Source organism: Pygoscelis adeliae, unplaced genomic scaffold, assembly GCF_000699105.1.
Source record: "Pygoscelis adeliae isolate BGI_AS28 unplaced genomic scaffold, ASM69910v1 Scaffold141, whole genome shotgun sequence".
In the NCBI taxonomy this organism is placed as follows: domain Eukaryota; kingdom Metazoa; phylum Chordata; class Aves; order Sphenisciformes; family Spheniscidae; genus Pygoscelis; species Pygoscelis adeliae.
In genome coordinates, this window is record NW_008824231.1 from 2938682 (window position 1) to 2954120 (window position 15439).

General features: G+C 49.8%; 1 protein-coding gene across 1 annotated transcript in view; it reads left to right on the forward strand.

Moving 5' to 3' along the window:
• The first annotated feature begins 10334 nt into the window (after positions 1 to 10334).
• The window catches only part of AMOTL1 (angiomotin like 1), a 48104-nt gene continuing 42999 nt past the window's right edge, over positions 10335 to 15439 (forward strand). The window contains 2 exon segments of the mRNA XM_009334873.1: positions 10335 to 10473; positions 12893 to 13772. Of these exon segments, the coding sequence (XP_009333148.1) occupies positions 12952 to 13772 (821 nt within the window). The 5' untranslated portion in view covers positions 10335 to 10473; positions 12893 to 12951.

Consider the following 15439-nt stretch of genomic DNA (forward strand, 5'->3'; position numbering starts at 1 on the left):
AAGGGTCCTAAAATACCTTATCAAGAAATGCCCAAGTGGTGAGGATGGGGAGTACCGGGTGTGTGAGAGCCCATGATAAAACCCTCTTTAGGGTTGCCCTGGGTGCATGCCGTGGCCCCGCGTGGAGGGGCCGCATCCTCCCCAGCCTTTCGCATCCTCGGCCCCAACTGGAGCAGCGGTGTGAGGGGATGAAGTTGGGGGGTGGTTTTAGCTTGTTAAATAGGGAGGGATGTGCCCTGCAGCTTTGCTGGGGCTGGGCCCCCCAGTTTCCTCAGGCTGTGTGGGGCCAGTGGGAGTCCCTCCATCACCTGCATGTCCATCCTCCTCCTCTGTCCCGATGTCCATCGCTCCCCTTTGCTCTCTGCCAGCATTTGGCAGGGGGGCTTTGCTTTCCCTTTTCTTTTGGAAAGCACTCGGCTGCTGGAGGAGTGCAGCTTCAACCGACACAAGCACGTGCTGCCCCTCCAAAGCCTCGATGCCCGCAGGATCAGTGGTTGTTCTCTCTTGTTTTTCATTTCCAAGCACGTGCTGCTCCTGCAACATCGTGGAGGAGCGTAGGGGCAGTTCCCGGGGTCCTGGCCCTGCACAGTGATTTGGACCAAATCCATCGCACATCGGCATCCTGGATGGAGGGACTGATGCGTGGAGACAGCTCTGGCGCTCCTTGCAAGGGCTCCTCTGCGAGGAACCGCCAGCGCAGAGCTGAAGGCGTTGCATTTCTCCAGCGCAGACACACCGAAGGGGCTTTATAGGGATCCCTGCAGCAGCTCCAGGAGGGATGTGCACGGGGCTGCCCGTGGGTTCAGGCTTAGCTGGACTCTGGGGATGCATGTGGAGGTTTCAGGCTGACATGGAGATGTTACCGCTGACCATTGCAGCTTTCCTTTGGGAAACGAGAGCCTGATGGTCCCCAGTGCCTGTTTTTAACACCGATAGGCATATAACTCGCTTTAAAGGCCAGATCTGGTATAAATGTTATTTGGTGCTAAGGTGGGAGTACGTGCCTTGCGCAGCCTCCTTGTCCTGGAAACCATTAGGAGGACGGCTGCATACTCGGGTTTTCGCACAGAGACTATCTATCTGCTAATGTAATAGTCCCAGTGGAAACTTCAGTGCTCAGGAATATTTTGCGGATTTGGGAAAAATCCCAGGAGGATTTTTGGTTTCATACAGCAATTGCTTTTTGGCAGCTTTGGGATAGATGTAATCTGGTTCCCATTTGTGTCCTGAATTTTTAAATGGAACAGCCTGCCTTCGGCTCAGGGCAGAAGTAGAAATAGATGGAATTAAATAGAAAATAATAGTAATAACAAGAACAACATCACCTCTATAAAAAAAATTGTTAGGGCAACTTTTCTATTGAAACGTTGCATTTAGGAAGTGTATCTCTTCTTTTTTGGTCCTTTAAGTGGCTTTTCAGTAGGTGAGATGCTGCTGTGGGTGTAAATCTGGAGTAAATCTGTAGAAGCTGGTGAAATCACTCTGGATTTGGACCAGCATGGGTGAGTTCAGACTTTTGCCTCACAGTAAGGTATATCTTGCGTGCAGCAGCAGGTCCTGCAGCATTTGCTGGCATGCCTGCTTGTCACTGCCTCTCAGTGGCCTTGCCACATACGCGGCGTGTCCCAATGCGTTGCGTGGCCGTGCCTTTCCCCACGCGTGTCTCTACCACCTCTTGAAGTTGTAGCGGGTCCTTATTGCACGAGCCAGGCGATGACAGCCGGCACGCGTCGAGGCAGCACCTTTCGAGGAGCAGGGTGATCTATAGGGGGATGCCACATCTCAGGAAAACATAGCCTGGGATTAAATAATTGAGCGATACTTGGGATTATCTGCTCTGACTGTATTGGTTAGCACAAATATAAATGTGCTTTGGACAACAGTAACTCCAGTGATCAAGGCTCAGGCTGGAAAATAATGAAATTATTTAATTAATTTAGTTTTATTTGATTTAATTTAATGAATAATTTTATGAATTAAAATGCTTTTAGTAAAATTCAGTCTCCATTTAAAACCTAAGTGAACTGAAATAATTAAAAACCTGTTTTCCTCTGCCCTCCCTCCCCGATGTGCGTGTTGTGAGCAGATATTTCAGTGAAGTCCCTGCTGGGCTGAGGGACGGCACATGGGTCCCCGAGGTGCCTGGAGGGTGGGAGGCACCAGGGTCCCCCCCAGGGACCTGGTCTGGGCTTCGGCATCCCGCAGAGATGGGGAGGTACTTCTCGGGGGCACTCTGCCCTGGGATGGCTACCTGGGTTGGGCAGGGTGTCTCTGCCTGTGACATGTCCCGACCCCCTGCCTGCGACGTGCCCCCCTGCCGTGCATCATTTTTGGGCCGTTTTCGAGGTGATGGCTTCATGCTGTCGGCCGTTACTGTGATTTTCCCTGTTCTAAATCCGAGCTCAGCCAGCTGGGAGCAGGAACTGAGGCAATTATCTTGTTAGTGCGTCTGTGTATAATACCTTTATTAAATTTCTGCATTTTAAAAATAGCTGAATATAAATTGCGTGTAATCATTTAATAATGGAAGGCTCATATTTTTAATATATATTCTGGTGGGAGACAGTTTAATTTCTTTAGACATGACACTTAAGAATAATGCAAAGGCTCCGCTCAGTGTAGGGTTATCACTAGCAGTTCTTCACATGGATCAAGTGAAGCACTGTGGATCCTTAGCCTACGGTTTGTTGCCTGTGGTAAAAAAAAAAAAAAAAGGAAAAGCTCTAGAAATATGAAGATCCATACGATAGAGTTCAATGCCTGCATTTTCAGTTAGAGTACTGTACAGTCTTTGTACTATTTTTGTTCTGTCCTTATCCCAGGCTCCTTTGTACGCTGCAAGTTTGTGGGAATGACTCAGGGAGAAAGCTATTTAACCTAAAGGACACCACTGGCAAAAAAAAATAGATGTCAGTGACTGCGAGCGGGAACTGAGAAGAATATTTGTGTGTATCTGAGGAAGAGGATCCTGAAACCGCCTCCAAATGGGGTGAAAAAAAAATCCACTTTTTCAGATGCTGTTTATTCTGTTCAAGAAGGGAGTTCTATAATATGGTTGCTCGAAGTAACGAGGAACTAGACTTAATGATCCACAGTCCTAGGTCTTATTTCACTTCTTGGTTAATTAATGGAAGGGCTTAAATATCCAAGTGACACGGATCATGCCAGTGCTTTTCTGTAACGTGATCGTTTTTAAAGGCAGTAAGTACAGCAAAGTTAATCATAGCTTAAACTCCTGCTTTGCAAGTGTCTTATCTGTATGTCGTAGCTGGTTGATTTATGATTTTTTTTTCCCCCAGTGGAAAAAAAAAAAATCCTTTCCTAAGAATTTGCATGATGAATTTTTATCTTGGAGTTTTTTATGGCTTGGAAATCAGAATTTACGGTGTAGTGAAAATGTCTGCAGACTCTTTGCTGTGCTGACAAGCGGCACGGCTGTAGCAGAAGCGTTGTCTCACTCTCGAGCTCCATGTCAGCCTTTGTATTTCACTTTTTTACAGAGAGTTTCTTCCCTTACTTTCAGCTCTGAATAATACTTACCCTTTTATCTCGGAGCAGCAACGCTGACATGAGTCGTCATTGTGCCACTGGCACTTTGATCCAAGTAGAAATTTCAATTATTGATTCAATTCTTTGAATAAATTTAGGCTGGCTCCATATTGTAGACTCGCTGTTATAGCTGCAGAGGCAAATGTATAGCTCATAATATATAGAGGCCTTTAAAATGCACATATTTCTGCAAAGCCTAGCGCAGCCACCTAAGGAACATGCATCCCTTCCTCCATTGGGCTGGTGCCCAGGTAACTGCTCGGTGCCTGGAGCTGCAATGAAAATACTCTGCCTGCATCCTGGCTCTCCTCCGGGTGTGAGCCTGGGAAGGGGCAAAAAAACAGCGGGTCATTCTAAAGTTATAAAACTTGTAACCATCGAGATGAAAGAGCACCGTTTGCCCCCACATGCCCGTGCACCTGATTTCCATTGGGAAGGCGGGGAGGTGCGGGCATCCGTGGGGGATCTCCCGGGCAGGGAGACTTGGCTCTGCTCTTTCCTGTATCCATCTGATCTCATGCCAGGTTCAGGAGCTGCTTTCAAGGCGCCTTTGCTTTCCTTTGCTCGTAGCTTTTTTGCTTGTCCGCTTTGTTTTTTGCTGACGGGAAGCGTATATGAAAATAAGCACGTGAGGCTGAAGTTTCACAGAAAGTGTTCATCCTTGTAGGCAGTTAAATTTGGATGTGTTAGCACGATTCCTTGGGATAGATGGGGTTTGGCTGCCTTCATTGCCTTTTCTCATTAGTCTTGCTAGTGCTTTCTTGGATGATGCACTTTTTGGAGAGTGCAATGACGGTACGCGAGCTGGGAGACTCCAGGAGCTCTTCTCGAGCAAGGGAATAGCACAACATGGATCCCAGAGCTAACACTGTGATGAAGATTTTTTTCCCCAGAGCAAGGAGCTGCTGGGGGTGGGGCTCGGTCTGGTGAACCCTGCCAGGCACAGGGGTGAGGCTTCTCCTGGCTCAGATGTGGTAGATCCCCAGCTTTCATGTGGGAAACGAGAGGTGCTGCTCACTCACATCTGGAGTGAGTTATGTGGGTTGGATTTCTGTCCTGCAAGATGTTGCTCTGCTCCCGTGAAAATAATATTGGTGATGCTTGTTCAGTCCTCGAGGGCCTCGAGAGCCCTGGCAGCAGATGTGAGGTTCCCAAGCAGAATTACAGGGTGCGGGAGTGAGTCAGCCACCCCAGAAGTGACCTAGAAAACCTGCACATCAGCTGGGGAGCTGCTGATGGGAAACAATCACCAACGCGTGTCTGAGCCCCTACTCTTTGTTGGAGCTGGGGCTGCAAAGGAATCCCAGCACTGCCAGAGAATAGCTACCAGCAGTACCAAGAGCATCCTTTGCAACACTGTTGGAAGTGGCGTCTCCTTTTTGTAGGTAAACTAAGAAATGGGACACGCGAGTTAATTTTTTCTGAGCTGAAGGAAACTCACATCTGCCTCCCAGCCTTGGGAGAGCAGCATGGCTATGTGGATGGGGTACGGCAATCCCCCCCCACTCGAAACTGGGCTGATGCTCAGGAGAGAAACGAAGGTTCACGGGCCAGGTTGCACATGGAGGGGCACCCAGCCTCGACGGAGGGACTGATGGGTCCACCCTGGCGGATTCATGGCACAGTGTTTGAGCAGCCCCTGGGACGCTGGAGCACTTCGACCATCCTTTCATTGGTTCCCTTAAATGATTATTTTCCTTTCTTGTTGACCTGAAATTTTTATGCAGCAACAGGGCAGAGAAAATATTTTAAATGTGGAATAAGGTATTTATACTCCTTTCTGGCTTGGCTATGAGACAGAAGGACAGATGTGGGCTTGGAAACGATGTCATTTTTGTTCTGTCATTTTTGGACCTCCCTTACAAACCGCGGCAGAGTTTATAGGAAAGCGTAAAGCCGCCTTACTTACTTTTTAATTTCAGATGATTGCTTTGGATGGTATTTGAAACGCCTCAGTCTCTTTCAAACCGCTAGGTCAGTAGGGTACAAATTGGGAGAGGATTTTTTGGAGGACAGCTCTGTGTTTTTGTTTGGCTGGGTGGCTTTTGGGTGGTGGAGGAGGAGCCGTATGTGCCGGCAGCGCGGGCTGTGCCGCAGGCGGTCGCAGAGCGGTACCCTTCATGGCACAGTGTTTGAGCAGCCCCTGGGACGCTGGAGCACTTCGACCATCCTTTCATTGGTTCCCTTAAATGATTATTTTCCTTTCTTGTTGACCTGAAATTTTTATGCAGCAACAGGGCAGAGAAAATATTTTAAATGTGGAATAAGGTATTTATACTCCTTTCTGGCTTGGCTATGAGACAGAAGGACAGATGTGGGCTTGGAAACGATGTCATTTTTGTTCTGTCATTTTTGGACCTCCCTTACAAACCGCGGCAGAGTTTATAGGAAAGCGTAAAGCCGCCTTACTTACTTTTTAATTTCAGATGATTGCTTTGGATGGTATTTGAAACGCCTCAGTCTCTTTCAAACCGCTAGGTCAGTAGGGTACAAATTGGGAGAGGATTTTTTGGAGGACAGCTCTGTGTTTTTGTTTGGCTGGGTGGCTTTTGGGTGGTGGAGGAGGAGCCGTATGTGCCGGCAGCGCGGGCTGTGCCGCAGGCGGTCGCAGAGCGGTACCCAGGCGGGCAGTGGGGTGTGATGCAGAAACTCATCACTCGGGCGCTGCCTCGAGGTGTTGCCTCTAAATAGCAGCAAACCGTCTTTGCACAACAGGCATTTTTTCGTGTTTTACTGAAGGTGAGAGTAGTAGTACAGTTTGGCTGTAAGAAAACCATCTTCTCCGACTAGTTTTTTGAGGAGGAAATTTGCTTCTTGGGGATGCTGTTGCTGCTCTCAAACTGTGGCTTTCCTGTAATGTCGCAGCAATGAGCTTCCTGTCAGGTTTTGCTTTAGATCCTTTTCAAAACCAGACTGAAGCCACATCAGAAACAGGAAATATTTAAGCATTGCTTCTCTGTCCCTGGGTCCTTGCTGACTGTCTGGTGTTAATCTTAGCAAATGATTCACTGAAATAGTTCTGAATCTTCAAATGAATTGCGCTGCTGTGTAGTAACCCTCCAGGATAATACGTCTGCTTCTGTATGGTGTAATGCATGTTTATCTTGAAAACAAATGAATTGGTGTCAGGCAATCACTTAGATGTGGGAGAGTCGGCAGAGATGCAGAAATGAAGGCCTGGAGCAGCTGCCCAATTCAGCAAGGACTGAACCGGGCCAGGAATGTCTTACAGAGTTGGCTATAAGAGACACCAGATAATATGGCAATTGAAGAGGTGATGTCTATGCATCGGGCTGTGTACTAGCATGCTGGGGCCGAGGGGGCTGGGCTGGCTTTGAGAGGGGGAGAGGAGGGGGCACGTCACAGCCGGCAGCTGCCTGCAGGCACCTATGGAGGTGATGGGTTCAGCTCTTCTTGGCAGTGGCAGCAACCATGGTTTGTGACTTAGGACATTTGGGCTGGATGTGGGTAGAAAGCCCTTCCCCGGGGACATGTCCTTGGAGGGGTGATGGTCTCCATCCTAGGTTGCCCTCAACTGGCTGTTTACCTGTGGACCCTGGGCACCGCTGCTCTGGCACCAGGATTCAGTTTTAGGGATGGAAATTGCTTTTTTTGGTGAGCATCATAGAAGAATGGGGAGGTGTGGGGAAGGAGCAGGTGCCCGAGCATCGGAAGGGTGCCTTGCACCCCTGCAGAGCTGGGTGTAGCAAAACCTTTCCCTCCGGAGAGGGGAGCTGGGATTTGGGAGGTTCCAATAGTAGCAAGGGGGGAAAGAAAAAAAAGGCTTGTGCCTTGCTCCAAATGGCTTGTGAGGCTTCACTGAGCTTTCAAGTGCTGTGTTATTGCCCATGATCTGGATGGTGGCCACGCGCCAAGCACTGATCTTTCAGCAACTGCTATCTGTTTTACACATAAACCGGCTTTCTGTGCCAGTTACAGCTGACGTTTTATTAAAACCTACTGTGAATGAACATAAAACATTGTTACATCATTTTTAACATCATAAAACATCATTACATCATTTTATGATGATAAAACATCAACATGGGTACAGCAAAGTGCAGTGGTTTCTGCCCGGGTCAGAGCTACTTGGTTTCAACTCCGATATAACAGAGATGGGAAGCTGAGCAGTTTGACAGATGCCGGCGTTTACCAGTCCTTGTGATTATAGTACAATATTGCTTGGCCACAGCCACAGCCCCCAAAGACAAGTGGTTAGGTAAGAATTTCTGCTCTTATCACAGAAAAACCAGGTCTTTATTCTCCATTTTGCATCTTGGAAAATTTGAAAACATGACCCAAGGGTGCCTACAGACTCAAAATACAGAAGGCGAGTGTCCAGTTTTAGTAACAGTTTTTCTTTTAAATTCTGTTTGGTGAATGGTGAGGCCAAGCTGGTAGTTGCTGGTTGTTCAGGTTACCTTTAATGCTTGAAACCGCTTGTCTTCCTTGGGTGTGTGGATTTTCTTTGTTTCACCCCAATCCACTTCTTATTCATAAAACAAGCCCGGGCTCAAAACTTTCTTGTTTCACACAGAATTCCTGATTCCAAGGCAGGACTGTGTGTGTGTAGGAGCAGTGAAGGGTGTCTTTAATATTATTCTGTACCAGAATAGGGTAATAATGTTGGAAATTAGGGTTCCTGAGATTTTTCTTGGGTCTGTATCAGCATCAGCACAAATTCCAGACCAGTCTACCATGCTCATTTTCACAAACATATTCGGCTTAGATCTACTCAAGTGAGCAATCTTTCCCTCTTGCTCTCTAAATATAGATAACTGCCATACACATTCATGCATAATATAAATGGTAAAGTGATGAATTCATTAACATTTCACAGAAATGCCTATTTCCTCTCCTCTGGGCACAAAAGAAAATAGTATCTTCATGCCCGTAGAGAAGATGGGCTAGATCCTGCCGTCCACTACCCTCCTTCTGCCCTGCTCCATGCAGGGACATGGGGTTAGCTATGACCTGTACGTAAGGAGGAGAGCAAAGCAACCTCCCCATGTGATATACACCAGTGAGCATGCAGTTAGCCGAGCGCAAACCAAGCAGTCAGGATTAATAAGTCCAGGTCATCTGTGGCCGATGTTTTTTCCTGCAGAGCAGGGTGCTGTGGCTCCCTGTGCTCATGGGCTTCCTGCCCCACTGGGATGGACAGATGCTCTGATGGGACGGATGGACGCCCTGCCGGTGCCACTGCGAACCCTCCACCTCCTGCCCAAGCACGTCCCTTGGCAGTGGCCAGTGCTAGAGGTTGATGGCTGTCCCTTGGTCTAAAATGTCTGGCAATGGGTGGTGTAAACAGAGAGCAAATCTGCCGTGTCCCCGCTGCACCAGGGTACTCAGGGCCAGGAGACACTCACCTCCAAGGTTTGAACCTCAAAGAGCCTTCTCTTTACAAAAATGAGGTAGTGCTCAGAAAAAATAAGTAGGAAGCGGAAAATCATAGAACAGCCCAGGTTGGAAGGGATCTCAAAAGATATCTGGTCCAACCTTCCATGGGAAGGGGAGCCTAGATGAGATTATCTAGCACCCTGTCCAGTCACATCTGGAAAACCTCCAGTGATGGGGACTCTACCATGTCACTGAGGAGGCTGTTCCAGTGAATAATGGTTCTCACTGTAAAAAATTTCTTTCTTATGTCAAGATAGAACCTCTCTTAGTGTAACTTGTACCCATTACCGCTAGTCTTCTCCGTGTGGCACCTTGTGAAGAGCGAGCCTCTGTCCTCTTTGTAGCCGCCCTTTAAGTACTGGAACACTGTGATGAGGTCCCCCCCAAGCCTTCCCTTCTCCAGGGAGAAAAGACCTAACTCCTTCAGCCTTTTCTCATAGGGCAGGTTCTACAGCCCTTTGATCATCTTTGTGGCCCTCATTTGGACCCTCTCCAGTCTGTCTGGGTCTTTCTTGAATTGTGGGGTCATGCCAATGTCATTCCTGTCTTAACACTGCTGTGATGCATTTTGTATAAGCTTGTTAAAACAAGCACTGCTGGAGAAAGCCATGCCTGAGAGCAGATTTAGGATGAGCCTTGCTGCTTGCCAGGCGAGCTTGTTCCTGCTCACTGATTGTGAAAGGGGCTGGGGGACTAGTCCAGCTGCCGAAGTCTGCGGGACACCGGAGTTCAGGCGTGCGGCTCCTGTGCGGTTGGTATGCCGGACACATTCCTGTGGCTCTACAGCTACATCGTCTTCTTACCGTATTAAGAACATCTGGACAAAGTGATTTACAAGCTATCTGCCTTGATAGTGTTGGCTGTATTTTATGTTTCAGCAATTTTCTGTGTTGCTGAACTATTATTCGTGAACGGATTTTGTGGCAAAGCCTTTCCCAGACTTTAGCCCTATTGAATGTGTGGCTGGGTCCTCACCTATCCTTCTTTCCTTCTTTTTACCCACTCCCTCTTTCACCTTTACTCTGGCTCTGTTGGCCTCATGTCCCAGGGCCGTGCCTTGATTTGTGAACTTGTCACTGTCAGCTCTTAGAAGCCAGGCTGTGCCAGCCTTGCTTTGTATCTGGTCTGGGGACCTCAAAGGCCAGGCTGGATTGGTGCAAGGAACATGACTTGGTGGCTGCCTCTTGTTCCTCAGAGCTAATGGTGTTATTTGGGTGGTGAGGACAGCAGAGGTGGTTGGCTCAGTGGCCTCAGCAGGGCTTCTCAGGTACCTAACCACGCTCAAGAAAACATTTTGGACTTCTGTCATAAGTCATGGCTTTGTATTTTGTCATTCAAGTGGTTTATTTACTGACAACCCTTTCTTCTTTCTTGCAGGCTCCACATCTGTTTGTTACAAGCCTACCAGCCCAGTCCAGGTACTGGAAGACACTGGCTTTCTTTACCAGGATCACCAGTTATTTGCTGGCAGGCATGAAGTTTCTCCGCTAGCAGCTGAAGCAATCAGTGCCAAAGAAAAAGCTGGTAAGTGGGTGGCCATGCTTCCATACGAACCCACCGCATTTACTTCCAGGTTTTTCCTGAAGCATAAATTGAACAGTTTAGACCATTTACAAATAATACTTACAGAGTTGAAGGCCAGCTTCTCATCCTCGGTAGAGTCAAAGGGGAGTTACCTTTGACTTGAGTGTTACAACCCACCATCATTTGTCACCTGTGCTTGTGGAGGATGCAACGTTTCTGCTTGTCCTTCAGGACGTGGCTGCCCTTCAGTGCACAGCTAGACCAAGGTCCATAGCTTTTTGCTGATGGAGCAGGACCGCAGGTACCCTGTGGAAGGCACACTGTGGTCGATCCTTTTGGACTTCAACAATAGGCAGCTAAAGTACATCTCCTAGATATAAGGATGCTAACAGATGTCTAGTACAGGGGTGAAAATCCTCGTGGTGTATGATAAAGAGCTGCCTTGACAATGTAGCGTTGGCTTTTTCCACTTTCCACAGGCTTATCTCAGGCATAGTCTAACAACCTAGACTGTGAGCTTTCTGGTACGTTAGGGAGATTTTATTGCACATCTGCAAAATATCCAATATGGTGAAGCTTCTGTGCACTGTGATAACACAAATAAAGCAGTAAGAGGTTGATGTAGCTGCAGGGGCATATAAAGTAGATGGATACTTGTCTGTGCAACAGCCAGGTAGATGGAGGTGTGTGTGTCTGTGCATCTTGTTGGCTCAAACAGTGTTCCAGGGAGCTGACAGACCCTCTGAAAGCTGGTGACCAGGCTGCAACCCCAGTGAGTCAGGCTGGTAGGCAGATAATGTTGTCTCAGGGAAAGCAGGAGAGGTGTATCTCATAGAGCAGGCGTGGAGTGAAACAGCCTGGGAATCTTCTCTCCCCCTTGAGCCCCACAATCATCTTTAAGGCTTTGCCGCAGAAACGTTAGTGGAAATGACCTATTCTCGTAGTTAAGAGTTGAAGGCTTTTCTTCCCCTCTGGCATCCGGGTTGTATATAAGTTATCCCACAGCATGTACAGTAACTGATGAAACCTCAGGGAAATACCAGACCTCAAGAGAAAGTTTGCTTTTTAGCTACTTTCAAATGCCAAAAAACAAATGTAAGTACTTCTGACAAACTCCTCTGAGAATTGGAAACAGCAGGAAAGAGAGAGAAAGTTGCCAAGAATGACCTCAGAAAACTGAACTCAGAATGGCACCTCCTTCTTGCCTAGGGACATGGGAGAGCTCTGTCCAGAGCTGTGGGCTTATTCTCACTTTTGTACACACCGGGGTCTTTCAGGAGCACCCCTCCGGGCTCAGACACTGTTCAGACAGACATCTCCCAGGAGGGAGGGATCCCAGCCTCCCAGCCGTGGTTATATGCTATTAGATGCTTAGCTCCAGGCAAGCTCCACTGTATATATGGTGCAAAAATGGTACCATTGCCTCTGAGTTACTTCATTAGCCTGTGTTAGGATTGTGTAGCTGAGCTGTCTGTGCTCTTTTTAAGATGCTGGCATTACATCTATGACCATAATGCCTTCCTTGTACTCACCCAGCAAAATTACTAAAATTAGTATAGACTCTCTTAGAAATACCGTTATTGGCCAGAAGGGAAATTGCAGTTTTAGGGGAAGATGCCAGAGCACAGACTGTTCTTTAATGGCACTTTTAGGACCCTTTTATTTTCAGTGTCGTTTCACCGTTTTTCTGCGACACATTCTGTATTATATTTTGTCGTGGCAGGCAGTGCACTTGGAGGGGATTTGACTCATCTGACTTTGGCCATCAAAAATGCAGCATCTCGTTTAGTATTGCCATGCAGGCTGCCTCTGTAAGCCATGCAAGGCATCTCCGGGGGGGTGGTCAAACACTAGAACAGGCTTCCTAGAGAGGTGGTCGATGCCCCAAGCCTGACAGTGTTTGAGAGGCATTTGGACAATGCCCTTAATAACATGCTTTAACTTTTGGTCAGCGCTGAAGTGGTCAGGCAGTTGGACTAGATGATCATTGTAGGTCCCTTCCAACTGAAATAGTCCTGTCCTATTCTATTCTATTCTAATCTTAGAAAGACCAAATTTCCCTGTGATATTGCCTGTCCCTCTGTTGACTCGGGACGGGATTCAGAGCCATGGGTATGGAATGCACGGAGTATTATGGAGGGGAGGGCAGGGAGAGGGTGGGAGTATGTTTTTAGGGGCCACTGGAAACAGAATTAGGGATAAGCTGGCATGGGGGGACGAGCAGGGAGCGGTGCCCTGCCTCCTTTGGTGGCTTCCAGCCATGTCCCCTCTGCTCCCAGGGGTGCCCTGGCAGGGCACTGCCCCAGGGGTGCATTCTGGGCACGGGGTCACAGCTGTGGGGTGTAAGAGGGGAAAAAAGGGGGGAATCAGACCTCCTGGGCAGCAGAGCTAATGGCCGCCTCTATCTTTCCCTGCCCAGCCGAGGAGGCCCTCTGCACCCCGCGCCCACCCAGCTTCCGCCGGGTCCCAGAGGCAGAGATGCGAGGGGCGGAGGAGGTGGCAGCCGGCACCGTCCTGCAGCGCCTGATCCAGGAGCGGCTGAGGTATGGCAACCCCAGCGAGAACATGAACCTGCTGGCCATACAGCACCAGGCGACGGGCAGCGCCGGCCCCTCCAACAGCACTGCCAGCACTCTCTCTTCCGCAGAAAACCTCACGCCCGAAGAGCCGCCAATGGTCCAGCCGTCGGGGCGGCAGGAACCGCAGGGGCAGGAGCACCAGGGGGACAGTGCTGCGATGGAGAAGCAGCCCCGAGCCCCGCAGCCCCCACATGGCACCGAGGAGCTCCCCACCTACGAGGAGGCCAAGGCGCAGTCTCAGTTTTTCCGAGGCCAGCCGCCAGCCACTGCCGCCGCGCCGGGTTTTTATGGTGCATCCGGCCAGAAGTCCAGGACAGAGGGGAGGCCGACGGTGAACCGGGCCAACAGCGGGCAGGCGCATAAGGATGAGGCGCTGAAGGAGCTGAAGCAGGGTCACGTCCGCTCGCTGAGCGAGAGGATCATGCAGCTCTCGCTGGAGAGGAACGGGGCCAAGCAGCATCCCCCGGCCCCGGGGGGCGGGAAGGGCTTCAAGGCGGCCCCACCGCCCGGCAAGGCCACGGACCCGCGGGGCCCACCGCCTGAGTACCCCTACAAAGGCAAGGCAGTGGCCCCTGTCAGCAAGGCGCAGGAGCACGGGCTCTTCTACGGCGAGCAGCCAGCGCAGGATGTCCTCAAGGCCTCCTACACCGCCCCCCAGCCCGCCCGGGCAGAGGTGGCCCTCGTCCGCTACCAGCCGCCCCCAGAGTACGGGGTCAGCAGGTAATGACCGTCAAGGGGGGGGTGGGTCTGCCAGAGGGGCCTGATCCTGCCCTCGCTGGAGGAGCTGGCTTCTGCGGGGCTTGGGCCTCGTGTAGACGTGGCCCCTGTGAGCTTCAGCCTCAGGCACGTGGTGGGGACCCCCGCAGCTGGGCCTGCACGGGACGGCTGGTGGAGGCACCTACATCTCCAAGAGGGCTATATAAAGCATATAACACCGCTTATGCCCTACTTAAATCTTCCCAACAGAGCTCACGTGGGGCTTTCACGGTGCCGGCCCTCCCCACAAGCATGGGTTTATTCCAAGCGCATTAAAAATAATCCGGAGCATTTACTCATTGCGAGCTGATCCCTGCGAGCAGTGCAGGTCCTGCCTAGCGCCCAGGCAGGTTGGCTGCCTTCAGAGGCGAGCCCGTGCGTTAAGGGCTCCCTTTTCGTTGCTGTACCTAAATGCAAGTGTTTCTCTGTCTCATTCCTGTCTCTTTGACTGCTCAGACAGTATTTTGCTGGATTTGGAAGGCTGGTGTTGTCTGGTGTGATTGTGGGTGGTTTTCATGTTGCATGTTGCCTCATTAGGACTTTTCTGACCCCAAAATCCCCAGAGGTTTTGTCGGCGTCGACTTAACTTGCCTGCACTTATTTTGCCACAGTGCAGGCACAGAGAAAAGATGGCGCAGCTGACCCGGCTCTTCCTTTCTGAAATTTGTAAGACATGAAATCAGGGGGTGAATGCTCTGCCTTTCTGTGTTTGCAAAAGTGACGGGTTTCGTGTCAAGATGGGGAGGAACTTGGAGTGTGGCTTTCATGAACGTCACAAGGCAGTTGTGACAAGCGGAGGACCCGCGCTGAGCGCCGCTGGCCTTCCTCCAGCTACACGTGTTTTGATTACCAGCCTACCACTGTGCAGAGTTTGTGCAGTTTTTTTCAGAGCGAGATGATATTTTTAAGAGCTCAGCGAAAATCTCTGTTTATGCTAAGAAACAGCTATACGAACTTGAGGGCAACAGGGTCGAGCTGGGGCCGTGCTCTGCCGCAGCGATTTGCGGTGCTAACAAACATCTCCGGCACCGAGCAGATTCATCCCCACAGAAAAGGAGCTGGTTTGGGTTTTTTTATTACTCTTAGAAAATGCTGATTCAATACCCACAGAGTCTGTTGTGCTGAGTCCGTGTAAGCGAGTGGACCTGAGTGCTGCATGCACTGCTGCAGCTAACCAGGAATGGCACTGGTGTCAAGTGGGAAACCCTTTGGGACCAGTTTCAAAACCTTGTCCAGGTGCCTGATCAGCAAGGTTAATGCTGAGAAACCCCTTGATTTCAGTGCAGCTTTCCACACTGGCAGCGCAGGCCAGCCCACAGCCTTATCCCAAGGTGCTGCTGGATCACCCCAGCAGTTGTGGGGAGAAACCCCCTGGCTCGTGATGGTGCTTACTGCTCATTCCTGGTAAGGCAGCATGGTTTAACTGCCAAATCACACTGCAGAGAGGATGTCTGCTACCCCCGTGTGCTGTTTTCTTTGAACGACGGTGGAGAAATGTCCCTCCTGGCAGGTTCAGGGGCACCGGGGGGATGTGTTGTGCAGCAGAGGACTGGCAGCGTGGCAGAGCAGAGCTGCTGCGGTCTGCAGACTTATTAAAAAATCTTGGGTGGTGTCTTTCTTGTAGCTCAGCA